This window comes from Nomascus leucogenys, chromosome 12 (assembly GCF_006542625.1).
Source record: "Nomascus leucogenys isolate Asia chromosome 12, Asia_NLE_v1, whole genome shotgun sequence".
NCBI lineage: Eukaryota > Metazoa > Chordata > Mammalia > Primates > Hylobatidae > Nomascus > Nomascus leucogenys.
The window spans coordinates 55,987,602-56,005,420 of NC_044392.1; the positions used below are offsets into that span (position 1 = coordinate 55,987,602).

A 17,819-nucleotide genomic window follows, 5' to 3' on the forward strand; every position below is an offset into this window, starting at 1 on the left:
CTTCAGAGAGAAGGTTTCTGTTGCCTCTGAAGCTACAGTTACTTGTTTGAGGGTTCCACCTATAAATTTCACTTCCTACATCCTTCATTTAAAAGTGAAGTCTGTCTGTGAAGAAGCAATGGTGGAGAAACACCACAAGTGCCTCTGATTCCCTGAGTGTCACCTGGTTATTCCAGTTACCTGTTGGGGAGAATAATAAAGCATAGGCTTATTGACCCATTGGTATAAGCCCTGCCAGTAACCTAACCCACTCCTCCTTGGACATCATTCTCGTAGTAAAGGAAGACATAAGATAATCCTTCGACTCATGTTACCACTGTCCCTTTTTGAGGTTTTACTGGGCCAGTTTGCCAGATTGATATTGATGACTGTTCCAGTACTCCGTGTCTGAATGGGGCAAAGTGTATCGATCACCCTAATGGCTATGAATGCCAGTGTGCCACAGGTAAGATTCTTCTCACTTTTCATCTCCTTGGTAGGTCCATCTGAACAAAATAGGGTGATTGTCCCTGTCCTCTGCTAGCTGCTCTACCAGGCCAGTCCACTCCCACAGGCTCCTCTGTGTTTAGGAAGAGCTGCTTCTAGCAAATTTTTTGCTGCTCTCTTTTTCTACAGCACCTGCCTCCTCCACCACAACAGTGGTCTGGCCCAGATATTTCCATTTGGTATCCATGTCTTTCTGGGACAGATTTTGGCAGCAGTTAAGTTTCCAGCTGGCTAGATTTACTCATTTAGGAAAGAGAAGAAATCCAGTTGAAAGCTATTTTTCATTGGGGCTTCTCAGCAGGAGGCCTGGCTCTGTGTTTCTTGAAGCAAGTGACTGAAAGAAGGCCCAGAAATTTAAAGGCTGAATGTGTACAAGTGCAGGGGTATTCTGCATAAAAGACACCAAATAGGATTGAGAGTCAAGTGTGTAAATGACAGGAGAGAGAGCTCTAACGGGAAAGTTTGGGTCCTCTTTGCTGACTTCTGCAACTAGAGTCAAAAACGATCTGTGCACAAATATTCTGCATTTCTGGGTTTGTAATCACATTTTGTACTTGGGATTGGATTTCAGTAAGTCAGGTGTTCCCTATTACACATTTCCTTTTACACAGGCAAATATTGTACAGAAAGGCTAGAAATTATTAGAAGCGAACTTCTTTATTATCTGACTGCTTGAGAAAGAAGTTATTTATATAATTCAAGACATTTATCTAATTTTAGAGAATGGAGTCTTAAAGATTACAGGCATCATGCATATAATTTATTTCTGATCACAGAAAAGCAAATTTAGTTGTGAAAATTAGTACAAAAAGTTAACATTTTAATTATTAGACCTACTTAGTTTAGGACAACTCAGATGAGCCACTTTCTCTCTTTTTGCAAATAGTTACCCCTTGTCGGAGAATCCAGATTTTGTCTTCCCCTGGCCAGATTCTTCTTGTAGAGGATAAGTCTCAAAGAGATTAAAAACCTTTAGTTCAGGTTTAAAAGTGGGGAGAGGACTCCTGGAGTCTTTTAGGGAAAGATATAATGTTTGTCTATTTAAACCTCGAAGAAACGAACTCTTACTTGTCTCTTTTTCTTTTAAATGCTCATAATAGGTTCATCCATTTTATTCAACCAGTATTTATTTAAAACTACTATATATGCATAATACTCTCAGAGGAGTTGAGAGAAGTAAAATAAAGCTCTCTTACCTCCAAAGTCAGAATTGGGGACATAAGACACTTGAAATCATTAACCTGTATATTGGGCTTGGGAAGAAAGAAATACAAAGATAAATATATAAAGGAAAAATGTTTTGAGCTGTTACACCTGAAGCCTAATAAGAGATGAAGATGCAGTTAAAGCATCTCTGCAATGAAATTATTGATCAGTTGCAAAGGTATTTCAGTTCTAAAATTTGATTTGCAAGTCTTTATTTTAAGCACCTCTCTCCAGGCATGCTTTCTAAATCAATGCAGATCATCATTTTCTACTGCTCAAGGCCTGCAGTATTAATTGACCACACATGGAATGTGTAGAGTAAATGGATGTAGCTACACTTGTGTTCTGGTGTGGAGTATCTGCCTTGGTCTTTGAGAATCCTTGATAAAATTCTTTCCAAAGGTTTCACTGGCGTGTTGTGTGAGGAGAACATTGACAACTGTGACCCCGATCCTTGCCACCATGGTCAGTGTCAGGATGGTATTGATTCCTACACCTGCATCTGCAATCCCGGGTACATGGGCGCTATCTGCAGTGACCAGATTGATGAATGTTACAGCAGCCCTTGCCTGAACGATGGTCGCTGCATCGACCTGGTCAATGGCTACCAGTGCAACTGCCAGCCGGGCACGTCAGGTAAGCCCACTCTGTTTATGTTTGTTATGGGGTTTTCACTGTTTCTCAAATCTATTTACACAGATGTTTCAGACTGTTGGCATATGCTCAGATACCTAAAAAACAGTCCTGATTCTGAGAAGCACAGCCAAAGCCACAAACATAAATGTCTCAAGGCAAATGGCCCTAGCCAGTGGAGAAGTCAGAGACAATAGCTCTGTCAGTCTGATGATTTTGTGTGTGTGTGAGTTTTGTTAAATAGAGGCATACCACTTCAAAAATTAAAATTAATGATTTAAAATTAAAACCCTCTTTTTTGTGGCTATATTATCTTTTTTTTCTTTAAGTTCCACCCCACTCAGATTAATAAATTCAGTCCTTCCTTCCTTCCTTCCTTCCTTCCTTCCTTCCTTCCTTCCTTCCTTCTTCTTCCCTTCTTCCCTTCCTTTAATGTATTTTCTCTTTCACAGTTCACTCTCTTTAGTGTGACATGTTTCTTCAGTCACTTGTCTCTGGTGGGGCCTTAGCCATCTTGGGGGATTGTAAGGAAGAGGAGATACAACACACCACAGTAACTAAAGTAGAACGCAGAGCTGTCATTTCCTATCCTCAGAGTTCATCATTGTTCTCTGACCTTGGTTGAATGACTCCTTGTTGGTCGTGAGGACATGCTGCTCCTTTTTGGGGGGATGTGGAATTATTTTCTCAGGCAGCAGCATCTCACAGGTTTGAATGGTTCTGTTTTGCTTATTAGATGAATGATTATGGTCACAACTATGGTTAGTGGACAGAGAAGTACTATGTTCCAGATCAAAGGAAAATGTATTAGTGGAAGATTAACCAATGTGTGCCTTTGTTAGGAGGAAACCTGCCAACAATATAAAGGAGTGATTTATTGAGAACTCACTCTGGATGTAAGGAAAATGACCTATGTAGAGAGCAGAGGTGGAGAAGGTAGTTAGCTACCCTCATTTTCTGTTACTGTTTCCAAATCCATTTCTTCAAATTTGTCAAAGGCTCTGGTCTTTACCCAAGGCTTCATACATGCCAAGTTTGAAAACAAAGTCCTTTTTGAATTGCTCAGGCATACGAAAACATCCCATGCCGTCACAGCTGAAAATGCCTTTCCCTCCCCACATTTAGATAACTCACTAAAAGGGCGAATAGATCTTTGTGAAAACTTCCAAAAGCAATTTGCTTCTGGGCTGTTCCTCAGATATGAGAAATTACAGTAGGAAAAGAAATTTGAGAGATTTACAAGCAATTGACTGGATGTCTTTAGAATCGAGGGGCTTTAGACTTTGCTATCATTCCCATCATAATAAACATACTGGAAACCTGGGTGAGTGGTGGGTTGGCAAGCACTTTGTTTTCTCTGGTATTATATGATTATACCAGGATATATCAGGTGTTTTCTGGGGAGGACAGAGAGGGTATGGTATAAGTAGCTGTCACTGAGAAGGTGAGAAGTCAATATGAGTGATCTGTGGGCAGCATGGAAAGGAAGGCCCGGAATCTGTCAGAACCTGCCAAAGACATTCCTGCAGTTATCTGGAGAATTAAAGCAAGCAATGGTCAGACAACATAAAAAAATGTGGTTCTGTAATGGGTGGAGAAAGAGCTGGCATATATCAGGGACCTGGGTGGAAAATCCATTAAACGAGGCATTATGAATAGAGTCTCAAGTTCTAGAGTAAGAATTCCTGTTCCACTTATATGGCCTAAGTTGGTAGTTTGGTGTTTGGATAGGGGAGTGGATGGAAGAAATATTTTACAGTTTGCCAGCTAAAATTGTGGTAGTCACTCACTGGGTACTTAAAGTGAGATATACTACCCAGAGTTACCTTCAGTGCCTTCTCTCATCTGTGCTTTTATGATAGTAAAGTTTTAAGTAAGTTTCTTTGTGTTGCAAGTAACAGCCCAACTTGAGCTAGTTTAAGTCATCATTTACAAAAAATAAACAACAACAAAACAAAGAAACAGAAAGAGCTTAGCTAAAGCATCCAGAGCCTCTTATAGATTCCAAGCAGTTGAATAATAAGGCTTTGGAGAAAATAACAGGAAACTGGGCATTTGTAGACCAGAGGTCACACAGTCTGTGTTTCAGTGTTGTAATGAGAGAATCTCATTGGCCTAGCTTGATCCAGGCATCTTTTCCTACTCAAACCATGGATGGGGGCTGGAGTCACATTGGATCATCAGGGCTTCATTGGGAGGGGGTGCTGCCTTCTTGGTTTGAGGGTAAAGCAGGGTTGTCAGTCAAGGGTTAGAAACATCTCCTAAAGGTATCCACTTCTCTGCAGGGAATATGGAAATCTTTCCCTCATTTATGGCTAGTTAGGCAGTATAGCCTCATTAATCACGGATGACAGTACGGTGTGGTGGAAAGAGGATTCTGTGGAGCCACACAAACAGGGGGCTCAGAGCCCAGCTTTCCTGCCTTAATGGTGGAACTGTGCAGGTCAGCCCTGTTGTCTGTAAAATGGGTGTTAACACAGACTAATGTGCAGGGTGGGTGACAGGGTTAGAGAAAACTTACATGACAGGCAAAGCAGCGTACTTTGCTCATAGAACTCAATAAACTGTTCCTCTGTAATTATTATTAATAAACATTATTGCAGAGTATGGGCACAGTGGCTCATACCTGTAATCCCAACATTTTGGGAGGCCGAGGTGGGATGATTGCTTGAGTCTGGGAGTTTGAGACCAGCCTGGGCAACATAGCAAAACCTCGTCCCTACAAAAAATAAATAAAAATTAGCCAGGTAAGGTGGTACACACCTGTCGAGAGGCTGAGGTGGGGGGATAGCTTGAGCCAGGGATATTGAGGTTGCAGGGAGCTGTGCTCGTGTCATTGCTCTCCAGTCTAGGTGACAGATCAAGACCCTATCTCTGAAAAAAAAAAAGAAAGAAAAACAAAGTATGAGTGAATCATAAGTATGGCATTTTATCCTGGATGTTTCGTTTTCTTATATTCTCATTACCAGTTTTTGTTTTTAGTCTTTTTAAACTACCAAAATATTATTCTATGACACTCAGAAAGCATCACTAAATTCATACAAAAATAAAAAGTAAATATTGTTACCATTATTTGTAAAGAGATAATTGTGAAATATATTACAAATATATTACAAAATATATTACAAATATATTTCACAAATATCTCTTTACAAATAATGGTAACAATAATGATTGTATACTGTTAATATAACCAAACTCTTCCATTCATCTGGGCAGTAAAGCAAAAACAAGGCAGCTTACCTAAGGAGGAAGTTACTAGACTCAAGATTTATCCTGAAATTTATCCTATAATACTGACAGGCAGTATCAAGCTCACAGTGATAGATACAAATTCCAAAATTCTAATTTTGATTCGAAAGCTTAAGTTTTATCTTTGGCAAAAATACTGTCAATTTGCTTTTCCTCAAAATGACAGGTTTGCTGCTTTCACTTAATATTTGCTAAATACTCAATTCTGATTAACCCTGGTTTGTCTGTCAGTTGCTCTTTCAATTAAAATGGGGTTTCATGAAGAAAGCAGCTATTTCAACTCACAGCTCAAACAATAGCATTATAGCTCTTCCTGGAGACAACTCTCATACTTGGCATGCCACAGAAATGCTTTATGTATACTTCCATTTCATCACATGGAGTAGTAGACATTACTCAAGGTTCGAGATTTATTAAAATTATAAAGTTACTAATTTTAACTTCCTCAACAAAGCCACTCTTGAGTGAAACTGGTGTTTTTGCTTGTTTAACTGTGGCATGTGGAGGTGAGCAGTAGAATAATTATAGTACAGTTTGGTTCTACTGCCTTGATTCATGCTGATGCGATCAGTTTCACCCCATTGCCTCTGCGCCATTGGTTTGAATGTTAGCACAGTGAAAAGGAAAGATCATGGCTAAGTATGATTAATAAAATCCTTTGGACCTCTATATCTTCCTGAAAGAGTCTGTGGACTGCATTTTGAGAACTGCTGCTTTATTCTGTCCAGGGTTGGCTGGAATTCACCTTAGATTTCTTACCACGTTGCTGCATCACAAGCAGAAAACCTTAGTATTTCTGTGGTAATATTGAATGGTTTCCCTTGGGTTTTCTCTTCCAGGGGTTAATTGTGAAATTAATTTTGATGACTGTGCAAGTAACCCTTGTATCCATGGAATCTGTATGGATGGCATTAATCGCTACAGTTGTGTCTGCTCACCAGGATTCACAGGTAAAGCTCCTTTTACTGCAAGGCCCCTCCTTCAGCCCTATCACTTTGGGAATATAGCATCCAAACGAATATTGCTTTTCAAGTGTTTCCTATTTCTTCGTCTCTCTGGAAGGTTAGTAGTCTGTTTCTCTGCTTCTCTAGATCAGTTTTCTGTTCACAGACCTTAACTGAAAGATACTTTTCATTAATTAGAGTTTTTCAGTTATGTGTTTATTGCTACCAGAAAATAATTCCTAGACAGACCATAAATTGCCTTTGCTTTGCTTGAGTTACATTGCTTACAAAGCTATGTTTACTGACTACAGGTAGTAGTCAAGGCCTTCTGTAAAGATATATTCAAGGTAAAATCTTATGAAAATACTGAATGCTTGTTTCTGGGTACTTCCTCTTTGACATACTCAAGGTAGAATTCTGTGAAAATACTGAATGCTTATTTCTGGGTACTTCGTCTTCTGAAATATTGTTGAATGAGGTCAGAGCTTGGGGAGACCACCCTAATTTGGGTAGCATGAGAGAGATCTTTCTGCCCAGGAGGAAGAAAGTAAATGGCTAGAAGAATTTTGAATATAACTCCTCTTAAAGTATAAACAGCCTAGGCATTTACACATACACACATGTGCATGTACATGCACACACACACACACACACACACACACACACATCTTCTCTCCTTTTACTTGTCAATATTATCTTTATCTTTTACCATCCTGATCAAAAAGTGCTAGAGGCTACTACTGCAGAAACCTGAGGCCCCTCACTGACACACCTGAGTTTCTTCTTGGCATCATCAGAAGGCACACACTGTACATTCTGTTCTTTCTGGACAGTGACACACAGAAGCAGCCACTAACATGTTACCCTTTAATAATTTCCATGTGGTTGTTTGTACCCAAATGTGAGAAACACCCTTCAGAGTTTTTGATAGTCTGCAAAAAGCAGCCAGAGCAAAGTGAAGTAAATGTCCACCATTCATTTGCCAAGAATGTACTTTGCTCTCTATTTCACAAGAATTTCTCCTATTTGGTATGATTGTGGACATTAGAAAGGAAAGTTTGCACCCAAATGGGTCACAGTAATCCCTGTTCAGTGAAAGATCACTGAGAAGCCAAATCTGATGAAAACTGTCATGCCCAATGCCCAGTGCTGCTGTAGTAGCCTGATGTTCTGCATCCTGAAACTTGTTATTCCTAGATCAAGTGGCAGTCAAGTGAATACACAATTGCTGCTAGATAAGATAATAGGTACATTGTTGATAAGTGGGTAATACAAAGAGAATAGGTAACATTTATGAAGAACTAATTTTGAGCTGGGCACTAAATTAAGTGCCTAGTCTCAATTGTCACTGCTGTTGAGAATACCTACAGAATAAGAAACCCAGAACACAGAGAGGTTAAGTAATGTTACCAGTGCACAGCAGCCAGAATTACATCCCAGGCAATCTGACCCCAGAGCCCATGCTCGTTCCCACTACACTGGACATCCTGATTAGGGGCCTGTTGTAGTGTGTGTGTGTGTGTGTGTGTGTGTGTGTGTGTGTGTGTGTGTTTATATAAGGCTTCTACTGGACTCATTTTTTCAAAATGCCAATGAATCATATTCTTTCTCTTTTTAACATTCAGCAAACCAGGAAGGTCAAGAAGGGAGAACATAGGCTAAAAATATTCTAAAATAAACCTAAGGTGTAGCATGAAACCTTATAAGAAATGGAATGTTTTGGTTACTAGGTGGTCCCCTGTTCATGGAACTGTTGCCTACGTCTGAGATGGTTTTTTTTAATCAGCTGCTAAAAACATCAGAGACAACTGTGGTATATACTCATGAGTGGTAAATGTGAGGAGTTTTATTCTTGCTCTTGTTTTATTTTAATATATTTTTCCTGTATCATTCTAATAATAGCTTTGACAGCTTTAAAGAGGATTTTTTTTTTGTTTTAATACTAAGTTGTCTGTTCTCTTAGAACCTTTTTAAATGGGGGAAGGTAAGGAATTATGTGATACTTCTATAAACTGCTTTTCAGTTTTACAAAGCACCTTCATACCCATTATCTTCCTGAATTCTCGTAACAATCCAGAAAGGAAGTTCTACTATACCCATTTAACAAATAAGGCAACTGAGAGACAGACCTTGATGTATATACTCATGGCCTCTGCCAGTGAGTTGCAGTGAGGACTGTGAGTTCCCAGAAGGCAGAGACCTCGTTTAATCATCTTTATAGCGAGTGTCTAAAGCAATGTCTAGCACACAGGAAACACTTAGTGAATGTTGCTGAATGAACGAATGAATGGGACTCAAATATAGCACTTTTGCTAGCTAATGCCAGACTCTGAAGTGTGGACTATACCATGTTTTCATTTATTAAACACCAATTTATTGAGTGCTGAGTCAGAAGAAACACTGGGTAACTTCTCATTTCAGTCACTGAGCCCAACAAATTGCTTGGCCTTCCACTGGACTTTGCTGATGCTCAGTGGAAACTCCTTGAGGGTCGGACCTTCCTGATGGAACAGCTGTCAATCAACATAGTAGACCGCATTTAATACTTTCAGATAAAGATGGCTTGAAAATTTATTCTGCAAAGAGTTTAAAAGCAAATAAAGAAAACTTGGGGGGAGTGGCTTCTGAGGAGATGCTTCCAAGAAAAGACCAAAAATGAAAAAACCTTTTTCCTGTCATCCTCCACTATATTACAGGCTGAGGCTAACTGTGTGGTTGAAGAGCTCTGGTTCATATTTTGGTGCCACTGACAAACAGCTCAAAGAATCAGTGGTCGAGGCCAAGGAAATAGTACTTAAAAATAAGCTATTAATAAAACACTTAAGAGAAAAACAGCAGCCACTTCCAGATTATGGGTTTTTACCACAAGAACCACCGATGATGGTTTAGAGAGCAATGGAGGGTGAAAAAATGTGAATACTCATACTTCATAGGAGTGGGTATCTATTTCATTTGGAATGTCCTGTTCTAAATACAGGATTGCTCTTTCTTAAATGAGAAAAATGCATGTTTTCAAAATCAGAATCAGAACATTGTATTCTTTGAAATATATAAATTCATAACAGTTGCTTGATGCCACTCATTTATAGAATTGTAGGTAATTTTAACATTTCATATCATTTTGGAATATATAGTTAAATCTCAGTTACTCAAAGTGTAACAAATGGAAACACTTGTATAACTGGCCTATATTACTTTATTCAGCCTAAGAAATATCAAGGTTATAGCAGACATCTTTTTAAAGAGCAACTTGGCTATGTCTTGGAGGAGCAACATATTCACTTCAATTTCACTTACTCCCAGTATCTACATTGTATGATGATGATAAGTAATAATTGTCTAGAACAGAATTTCTCAAAATCTGGTTTTTACACCACCTACATTTTAAAAAATATGGTTTGCTAGATTCTATTCATCACAATCTATGGTGATAGGGCCTAGGAATCTCCACTTAAAGTAACAACTTAAAGTGACGATTTCGTTCTTAATGATGATAATGTTCTTAATGATGATAATGTTCTTAACTTATCTTAATGATGATAATGTTCTTAAACATTAAATTTTAAGAACCATAGGTCTACAGTGACAGACTGCATTATTTTCTCTAATATCAGAGGACAACAAAATTATACTTTGAGACTCTACTTCCTGAGGTCAAAAAAAAATGGATTAATACGACTCTAAGAATGAAAACAAAATAGCCTTTCTTTACAATCAATTTAATTATTGAATTAAGTTACTAGCCCATTCATTAAGCATTCCAGTTAATTTGGATTTACCATAAATAGAAATGTAAGAGGCTAACTGAGAAAATGAATTTGTGCTAAACCAGCACAAAGCATGTTAATGAATGCTTCTTTGAGTTGTACTCGGGACAGCATTAAGAAGAGAAGCCTTCTTTGGTAACATTTGACATTCTCTTCTTAGAACCTTGTGAAGTTTCCCCATTTCTGAGTTGAAAGAAAATGCCAAATTGCTATAATACTTTTCCAGCCTTTTGTTAGCTTTCCTTGATTATCAAAAGTCAATGCTCTTTGCTCCTTTGCATGCCATTAAGTGTTATTGGGTGTCTGATTCCTTACATCTTGACATTTAGTGCCCCAAGGCTCCTTATGGCCTGAGCAGATGAAGGATGTCAACATAATGTCTTATAGTTTTGGGTCTATTTCCTAAGCATTTAGGATGTGAATAACACTGTCCCCCTTCTCCACAGGGCAGAGATGTAACATTGACATTGATGAGTGTGCCTCCAATCCTTGTCGCAAGGGTGCAACATGTATCAACGGTGTGAATGGTTTCCGTTGTATATGCCCCGAGGGACCCCATCACCCCAGCTGCTACTCACAGGTGAACGAATGCCTGAGCAATCCCTGCATCCATGGAAACTGTACTGGAGGTCTCAGTGGGTGAGTAGCTGCCCCATGTAATAGTTTCTTATTGACCTGTGTTAAACCAGTTGGCTTGTAGTACTGATGACAGCCTGAAGTTGTCAAATGGGGCCTTGAGCTGAAACTTTGCTGAAGATTTGGTAGTCTGCATCAGAGCCTTCTGAATTACCATTTAATCCATGGAAGCTGGCCCCTCCCTTCCATAAGTGAGGACCTAGATGGAACATAAGGAGGAATGTCTCCCTTATATGGGTCATTAGCAAGGACCTCATGGGAGGAACCCATACTCATTGTGTGACTGTTAGGAAGTTATGTTTTTAGTACGTATTACTGGAATGATTTCTGAAGAATGTTCTAGCTTTTGATTTTTTTTCCCTTGCTTAAACATAGCTCAGCTCTGTTCTGTCACAGTGCCAGTGTGTGCTCTGAAGTAGGGCCGCTTCAGCCAACTTTAGAAATATCCCTGATAAAACATTTGCAATTTTTAAGCCCTACAGACTTGTGTGATGTGTTAGTGATTTTCTAGAATCATAGAGTGACCTTAGGTCTCACGAGACACTCTTATACTCCTCCTGTGTTTGCCATAGGATATGGCTTTGGACATTTTCCTTTGCCAAACTTTGAAAGATGAAAGGATAAAGAGTGTTTAGAGGCAAATAGTAAATACAGTTATTTAAAAATGAATTAACTCAGTATTGGTGTTTCAGAGTTTAGCAGCCTTCAGGGCACCCCTATCCATCTCTCGTTTTCTTAAAATTCTCCCGATAAGAAAGCTATCATTTCCTGATACCACATTCTAAGTGTTAGTGATGTTCAAATTGGAGATTATATTTACATTTCAAATACCTTCATTCTTGTGCCTTTTCCTGCAGAATACCCTAAGTGCTTTCTGAAGCCAAGTTTTAGGTCAAGACAAAGCATGACTTAGATATGAAATATCCCAGGAGCATCTTAGAGTGGCTCAGGGTCCCTGACAGTGACCTAGGTATCTATTTGGCACCAAAAACTAATGATCTTAATGTTTGCTTTACTTTAGTTCTATGTATAGTAACATACATTGTGCAGATTTATCCATGATATTGTTTCCTTCAGAGTGGCCCAATATATTATACAAACCATAGTTTACATAAGAAATTTCATTATAATTTCACTAACTTAGTGAGCCAGGAAAGCACCAAAAAGGTTTCTTTACTGGATACACCCGATAGGGCCACATGGTACACACCATGTGCAAGGTGATGCAAGGGTAGTTCCATGAAAGTAGAAATGAGATCAGTTTGCCCCATTTCTTCACCAAGTCCTGTATTTCACTCTGTGACTCAATCATACATTTATACCTCCTATAGTAAAAAGTTTTGTCTTCTTTCAGATATAAGTGTCTCTGTGATGCAGGCTGGGTTGGCATCAACTGTGAAGTGGACAAAAATGAATGCCTTTCGAATCCATGCCAGAATGGAGGAACTTGTGACAATCTGGTGAATGGATACAGGTGTACTTGCAAGAAGGGCTTTAAAGGTGAAAACAAAAGTACATCTTTCTGCGTCTGCTCTTTGTCTTCTTGTTGTTGAATACTGCTTGAGTCACTTCTTAGTTTCCTTTTCTCTTTTTCATTCATTCGTGTAACAAACATATTGAGCAATTAGACTTGTAAGGCACTTGGAGAATAAAAACATGAATAGATACAATTTCTACCTTCAGCCTAGCAGAGAGGTAACCCATTGAGATAGTAATTTTTTTTTTTTTTTTTTGAGACAGAGTTTTGCTCTTGTTGCCCAGGCTGGAGTGCAATGGTGCGTGATCTTGGCTCACTGCAAGCTCTGCCTCCTGAGTTCAAGCCATTCTCTTGCCTCAGCCTCCCTAGTAGCTGGGATTACAGGCATATACCACCACACCCGGCTAATTTTGTATTTTTAGTAGAGACGGGGTTTCTCCATGTTGGTTAGGCTGGTCACAAACTCCTGACCTCAGGTGATCTGCCCACCTCAGCCTCTCAAAGTGCTGGGATTACAGGCATGAGCCACCGCGCCCGGCCTGAAATGGTAATATTTAAGATGAGCAGTTAAGACTCCAGTTTTACAGCATTGGCCAAGTGTCTAATTATAAGCTTCCTGGTCCAGGTTTGAGTCTATGATAGTTCAAATAGCTATATGGAAGTAGAATGAAAATATTATGCTTACTATAATTAAGATAGTAGTAATATCAAGGAAGAATCCACATGTTCAGAACTCTTTCAACAAACTTTTTAACACATTGAGATATTCTTAGTTACTTAGTCATCTTTGGTCTACACCGGAGGTCCTCAGCCCTCAGGCTACAGACCAGTACCTGTGTGTGGCCTGTTAGGAACCAGGCCACACAGCAGGAGGTGAGCAGCCGGCCAGGGAGCAAAGCTTCATCTGTATTTATAGCCACTCCCCATCATTCACATTACCACCTGAGCTCTGTCTCTGTCAGATCAGTGGTGGCCTTAGATTCTCATAGGACTGCGAACCCTATTGTGAACTCCACATGTGAAGGATGTAGGTTGTGTGCTCCTTATAAGAATCTAATGCCTGATGATCTGTCACTGTCTCCCATCACCTCCAGATGGGACTGTCTAGTGGCAGGAAAACAAGCTCAGGGCTCCCACCAATTCTACATTATAGTGACTTGTAAAACTATTTCATTGTATATTAAAGTGTAATATTATAATAATAAAAATAAAGTGCACAATAAATGGGATGTGCTTGAATCATCATCCTAAAATCATCCCCACAACCCCGGATCATGGAAAAATTGTCTTCCACGAAACCAATCCCTGGTGCCAAAAACGTTGGAGGACTGCTGGCCTACCCAACAAATGTATAGTCATGGGAATTGTGTAAAGTCTGCTTTTGAGTTATCACTGTTGTATTTCTACCATCAGTTTTCTCTTGGAAACTCACGAAAGAGAGCTGTGTGGGTAAATCATTATATTTGCACTCATCTGTCTATTTATTCATTGATTTCCTCACTCAAATATTGTGCCGTGCTATTGTGATACATCAGCATGTTTTAGAGCCACTTTATTTGATTACTTGAAACTTCTCTGAGACCGTATTTCAGCCATTAATTTTCTGATATATTGTATTACATTGGCAAAGAAACTTGTAGATTTCAAAACACTTCTATTTCTTTATCTTATGAGACTTGCTTATCAGTGAACAAAATAAAATTCAAAAGGTAAAATCCCAAGTTATATGCCCAGTGAGCAGCAGAATACTCCTTGAACCCATACCTCTGCATTCCTAGACCATGTTTTCTTTTCCACAGTGCCCTGGTTTCTCTATTTTAAGCTTCTGTGCCAGGCCCTGTTGGAGATGCAAAGGTGTGCAGTATTTGGGTACTGTGCTATCTCCACTAATCTTTTATTCCCTTTATCCTTTTCTTAGTGGGAGAAGGGTTCATGCCTTGATTCAGGAGAAAACAGCTTGGTAACTTCAGGAAGTACCACATGGGTGGTAGACATGGTGCCTAAGAAAAAATGGGCATAAACCAGAGGCTTTGATTAATGTATTCAAAAACATCATCCCTTTTCCTGACCAGAAATGTTATATACAAAGGGCTTATGTTTATCATGCAACTAGCTATTGGCTGGGTGCGATGTCTCACACCTGTAATCCCAGCATTTTGGGAGGGTGAGGTGGGAGGATCACTTGGCCGCAGAAATTGGAGACCAGCCTGGGCAACATAATGAGACCTCATCTCTACAAGAAATTTAAAAAATCAAGTGGGCATGATGGCATGCACCTGTGGTTCTAGCTACTCAGGAGGCTGAGGTGGGAGGATTGCTGAGCCTGAGAGGTCGAGGCTGCAGTGAGCCATGATTACACAACTGCACTCCAGCCTGAATGACAGAGTGAGACCCCCTGTCTCAAAAATAAATAAATAATAAATAGATCATGCAACAAGCTTTTGAACCAAGAACTTCATTATTGAGAAGTTATTTGTAGTTGGAGGGGCATTAGGCTTTCAGACCATTAGAATAGACTGTTTTTCCATTCATCTTTTCAACTAACTGCTGTCATTTACTGACTGTATGTCAGGGACATGGGGCTGAAATGAATGAACAGGTATTTCAGTGGCCTGAAGAAATGAATGCAATTTCTGATGTGTTCAGTTTTTACCCCCAAAGAGAATTGGTTAGAAATTGATGAGGCTGTCAGAAAGTTTTACTGTTTTTGGTTTTTTCCTTTTGTCTACAGGCTATAACTGCCAGGTGAATATTGATGAATGTGCCTCAAATCCATGCCTGAACCAAGGAACCTGCTTTGATGACATAAGTGGCTACACTTGCCACTGTGTGCTGCCATACACAGGTGGGTCCTGGAGGTACCAGCAGGGACCAGAAGGGATACTTGACCTTGCTTTGTCAGTGCCTGAGTCTCAGTGCCCAGGTCTGTGGGGCTGCAGTGCTCCTCCGAGGGCTCACTCCTCAGTTGTCCTTCCTGCCCTTACTGACTGGATCTTGAGCTTTGAGGAAACATTGTGGCCTCCTAAGATGCAAGTGGTGGACAGTCATTTGCCTACATTGTACTTCAGTATTTGAAAGAAAATTTTTTTTAATTGTATATGGCTGGAACCAGGCACATAGATGATGGTTGTCTATCATTTGAATGTTTCCAGGACTTTAGCTATTTGTCTTAGTTTCAAGAATACAGCTACCACTTCTTGGTAATTTACTATGTGCCAGACACTTTTTGTACTTTGGATTATTTAATGTATTCCTCAGTAATTCTACAATGTAGAAGTTCCTATTGCCATTTTACACATGAGGAGGCTGAGGCAAAGGGAGCTTGCTTGCTCAAGGTCATATAGGTAAGTGGTACATCTAGGATTTACCTGTAGGTCTCTTTGAATATGAAGCTTTTCCTCTTAATGGCCTTTTTACTTCCCGCATTCAGTACCCCTACATCTCACTCAGAGGTGTCACCCCTTCGACGGCTGTTACAACTGAGAAGATGTGAGTGTGACTGCATGTCACATAGCTGTTCTTTGTTTCAGGTGTTATGTGCGGAGTGTGCTTGGGACATTTATTCTTTGTTTTCTACTGGCTTATTATTGCCTTCTTGTGATTGGTTATATTTCTATGGCTTGTTTATCTCCTCTTCATCTATTTTCCTCATTCAGAGGGAACAAAACACAAACATAGACAATACCTTTGCCTGTTTCATCAGGTTGCGGCATGCAGTCAGGAGCATGACTGAGTTATTACTTCCCTGGAGTCTTGAGCTGTTAATAGCAGCTGTTAATAGTGACTCTAAGTTGTGTAGAGTAGCAGAATAGCCATAGCATGACTGTGTTACCTGAAAGACTTGATAGCACGTTGTTACTTTTTCCCCTCTAGAAGAAATAGTAGGCCGGGTGCAGTGGCTCACCCTGTAATCCCAGCACTTTGGGAGGCCGAGGCAGGTGCATCACGAGGTCAGGAGATTGCAACCATCCTGGCTAACATGGTGAAACCCCATCTCTACTAAAAATATAAAAAATTAGCCAGGTGTGGTGCGGGCTCCTGTAGCCCCAGCTACTCGGGAGGTGGAGGCAGGAGAATGGCATGAACCTGGGAGGTGGAGGTTGCAGTGAGCCGAGATCGAATCACTGCACTCCAGCCTGAGAGTCAGAGTGAGACTCTGTCTCAAAAAAAAAAAAAAAAAAAAAAAAAAAAGAAATAGTAATGTAGGGAAACTACATTTAACAGGCCTAGTTCATAAAATCACAGTTGTAGGAGGTCCCTAAGTATCTTGCCCAAGGTTACACAGTTAGCAATATCAGAGCCAATGCTGAAAAGATCATGGGTTTCTCCATTTTCAAAGCCTCTTAATCAGGACTTTTGACTGGAATTTGGAGAACATCCTTGGGATACAACTTGGGAAAATTTTCGTTTTCTTACCTGTTTATCTGTCATAAACTCTGTCATTTACTTTCCAGGCAAGAATTGTCAGACAGTATTGGCTCCCTGTTCCCCAAACCCTTGTGAGAATGCTGCTGTTTGCAAAGAGTCATCAAATTTTGAGAGTTATACCTGCTTGTGTGCTCCTGGCTGGCAAGGTAAGAACATGGGTGTGAAGCCAAGAACATGCATTCTGATTTTAAACAAAGTGGTCAGGTTATCAGATCATATGGAAGGCCCTGCTGGTCTTTTGAGGCCTGTCCATCTTGTCAAGAGTACACAGGTTTTGCACAGGAGCTGCTAATCGGAATGGCTTAGAAAGCCTTTCCATTGTCCGTGTCTTCGGGGCCCTCTAGAGGCTGGAAGGCTGCAACCCAAGCCTCTCAAGACATGATGTTCATTCTTCAGGGAGTTTAAGCACTTTGGCAGCAACTTCCTAGGCCACAGAAGTCTTCCTGGAACTTCCTAAAGCAGGGGGCCAACCAGTTTGTCTGTGGAATAGCTCCATGCACCCCAGCTAAGCTCAGGTCCCGTGTAGATTTTTGTGGGAATCAGCTTCCAAGGACTAGGTCATTTATTGGCCCTGTGTTCCTAGGTCAGAGGTGTACCATTGACATTGACGAGTGTATCTCCAAGCCCTGCATGAACCATGGTCTCTGCCATAACACCCAGGGAAGCTACATGTGTGAGTGTCCACCAGGCTTCAGTGGTATGGACTGTGAGGAGGACATCGATGACTGCCTTGCCAGTGAGTATGCCAGTCAGCTCTTAAGCCCCCTGAGGAGAGGAAAACACACAGGGAGCAGGGGAGAGCCCAGTGGAGGCTGCCACCTCTTATGCCTGACATTGAGCATACCGGTCATTTATCCAGCATATTTAACAGTAGTGTTTTAACTCTTTCTTTTGAAGTTAGCGTCCTTGGGAGTTGAGGCAGTGGAATATATTTTAAGCATTCCCTTTAATTTGTGAACATTGAAAATGTGAGGACAATGCTATGATAGT

General features: G+C 40.2%; 2 protein-coding genes across 2 annotated transcripts in view; both read left to right on the plus strand.

Moving 5' to 3' along the window:
- Window positions 1-17,819, plus strand: part of LOC115837636 (putative neuroblastoma breakpoint family member 7) — a 655,832-nt gene that overhangs the window by 503,733 nt on the left and 134,280 nt on the right.
- NOTCH2 (notch receptor 2) overlaps window positions 1-17,819 on the plus strand; it is a 164,005-nt gene that overhangs the window by 105,535 nt on the left and 40,651 nt on the right. Inside the window, exons 10-17 of the mRNA XM_030824712.1 lie at window positions 332-445; window positions 2,095-2,328; window positions 6,417-6,527; window positions 10,735-10,927; window positions 12,279-12,424; window positions 15,133-15,246; window positions 16,856-16,975; window positions 17,413-17,565. Coding sequence (XP_030680572.1) covers window positions 332-445; window positions 2,095-2,328; window positions 6,417-6,527; window positions 10,735-10,927; window positions 12,279-12,424; window positions 15,133-15,246; window positions 16,856-16,975; window positions 17,413-17,565 — 1,185 coding nt within the window. The remainder of the gene's footprint in view (window positions 1-331; window positions 446-2,094; window positions 2,329-6,416; window positions 6,528-10,734; window positions 10,928-12,278; window positions 12,425-15,132; window positions 15,247-16,855; window positions 16,976-17,412; window positions 17,566-17,819) is intronic.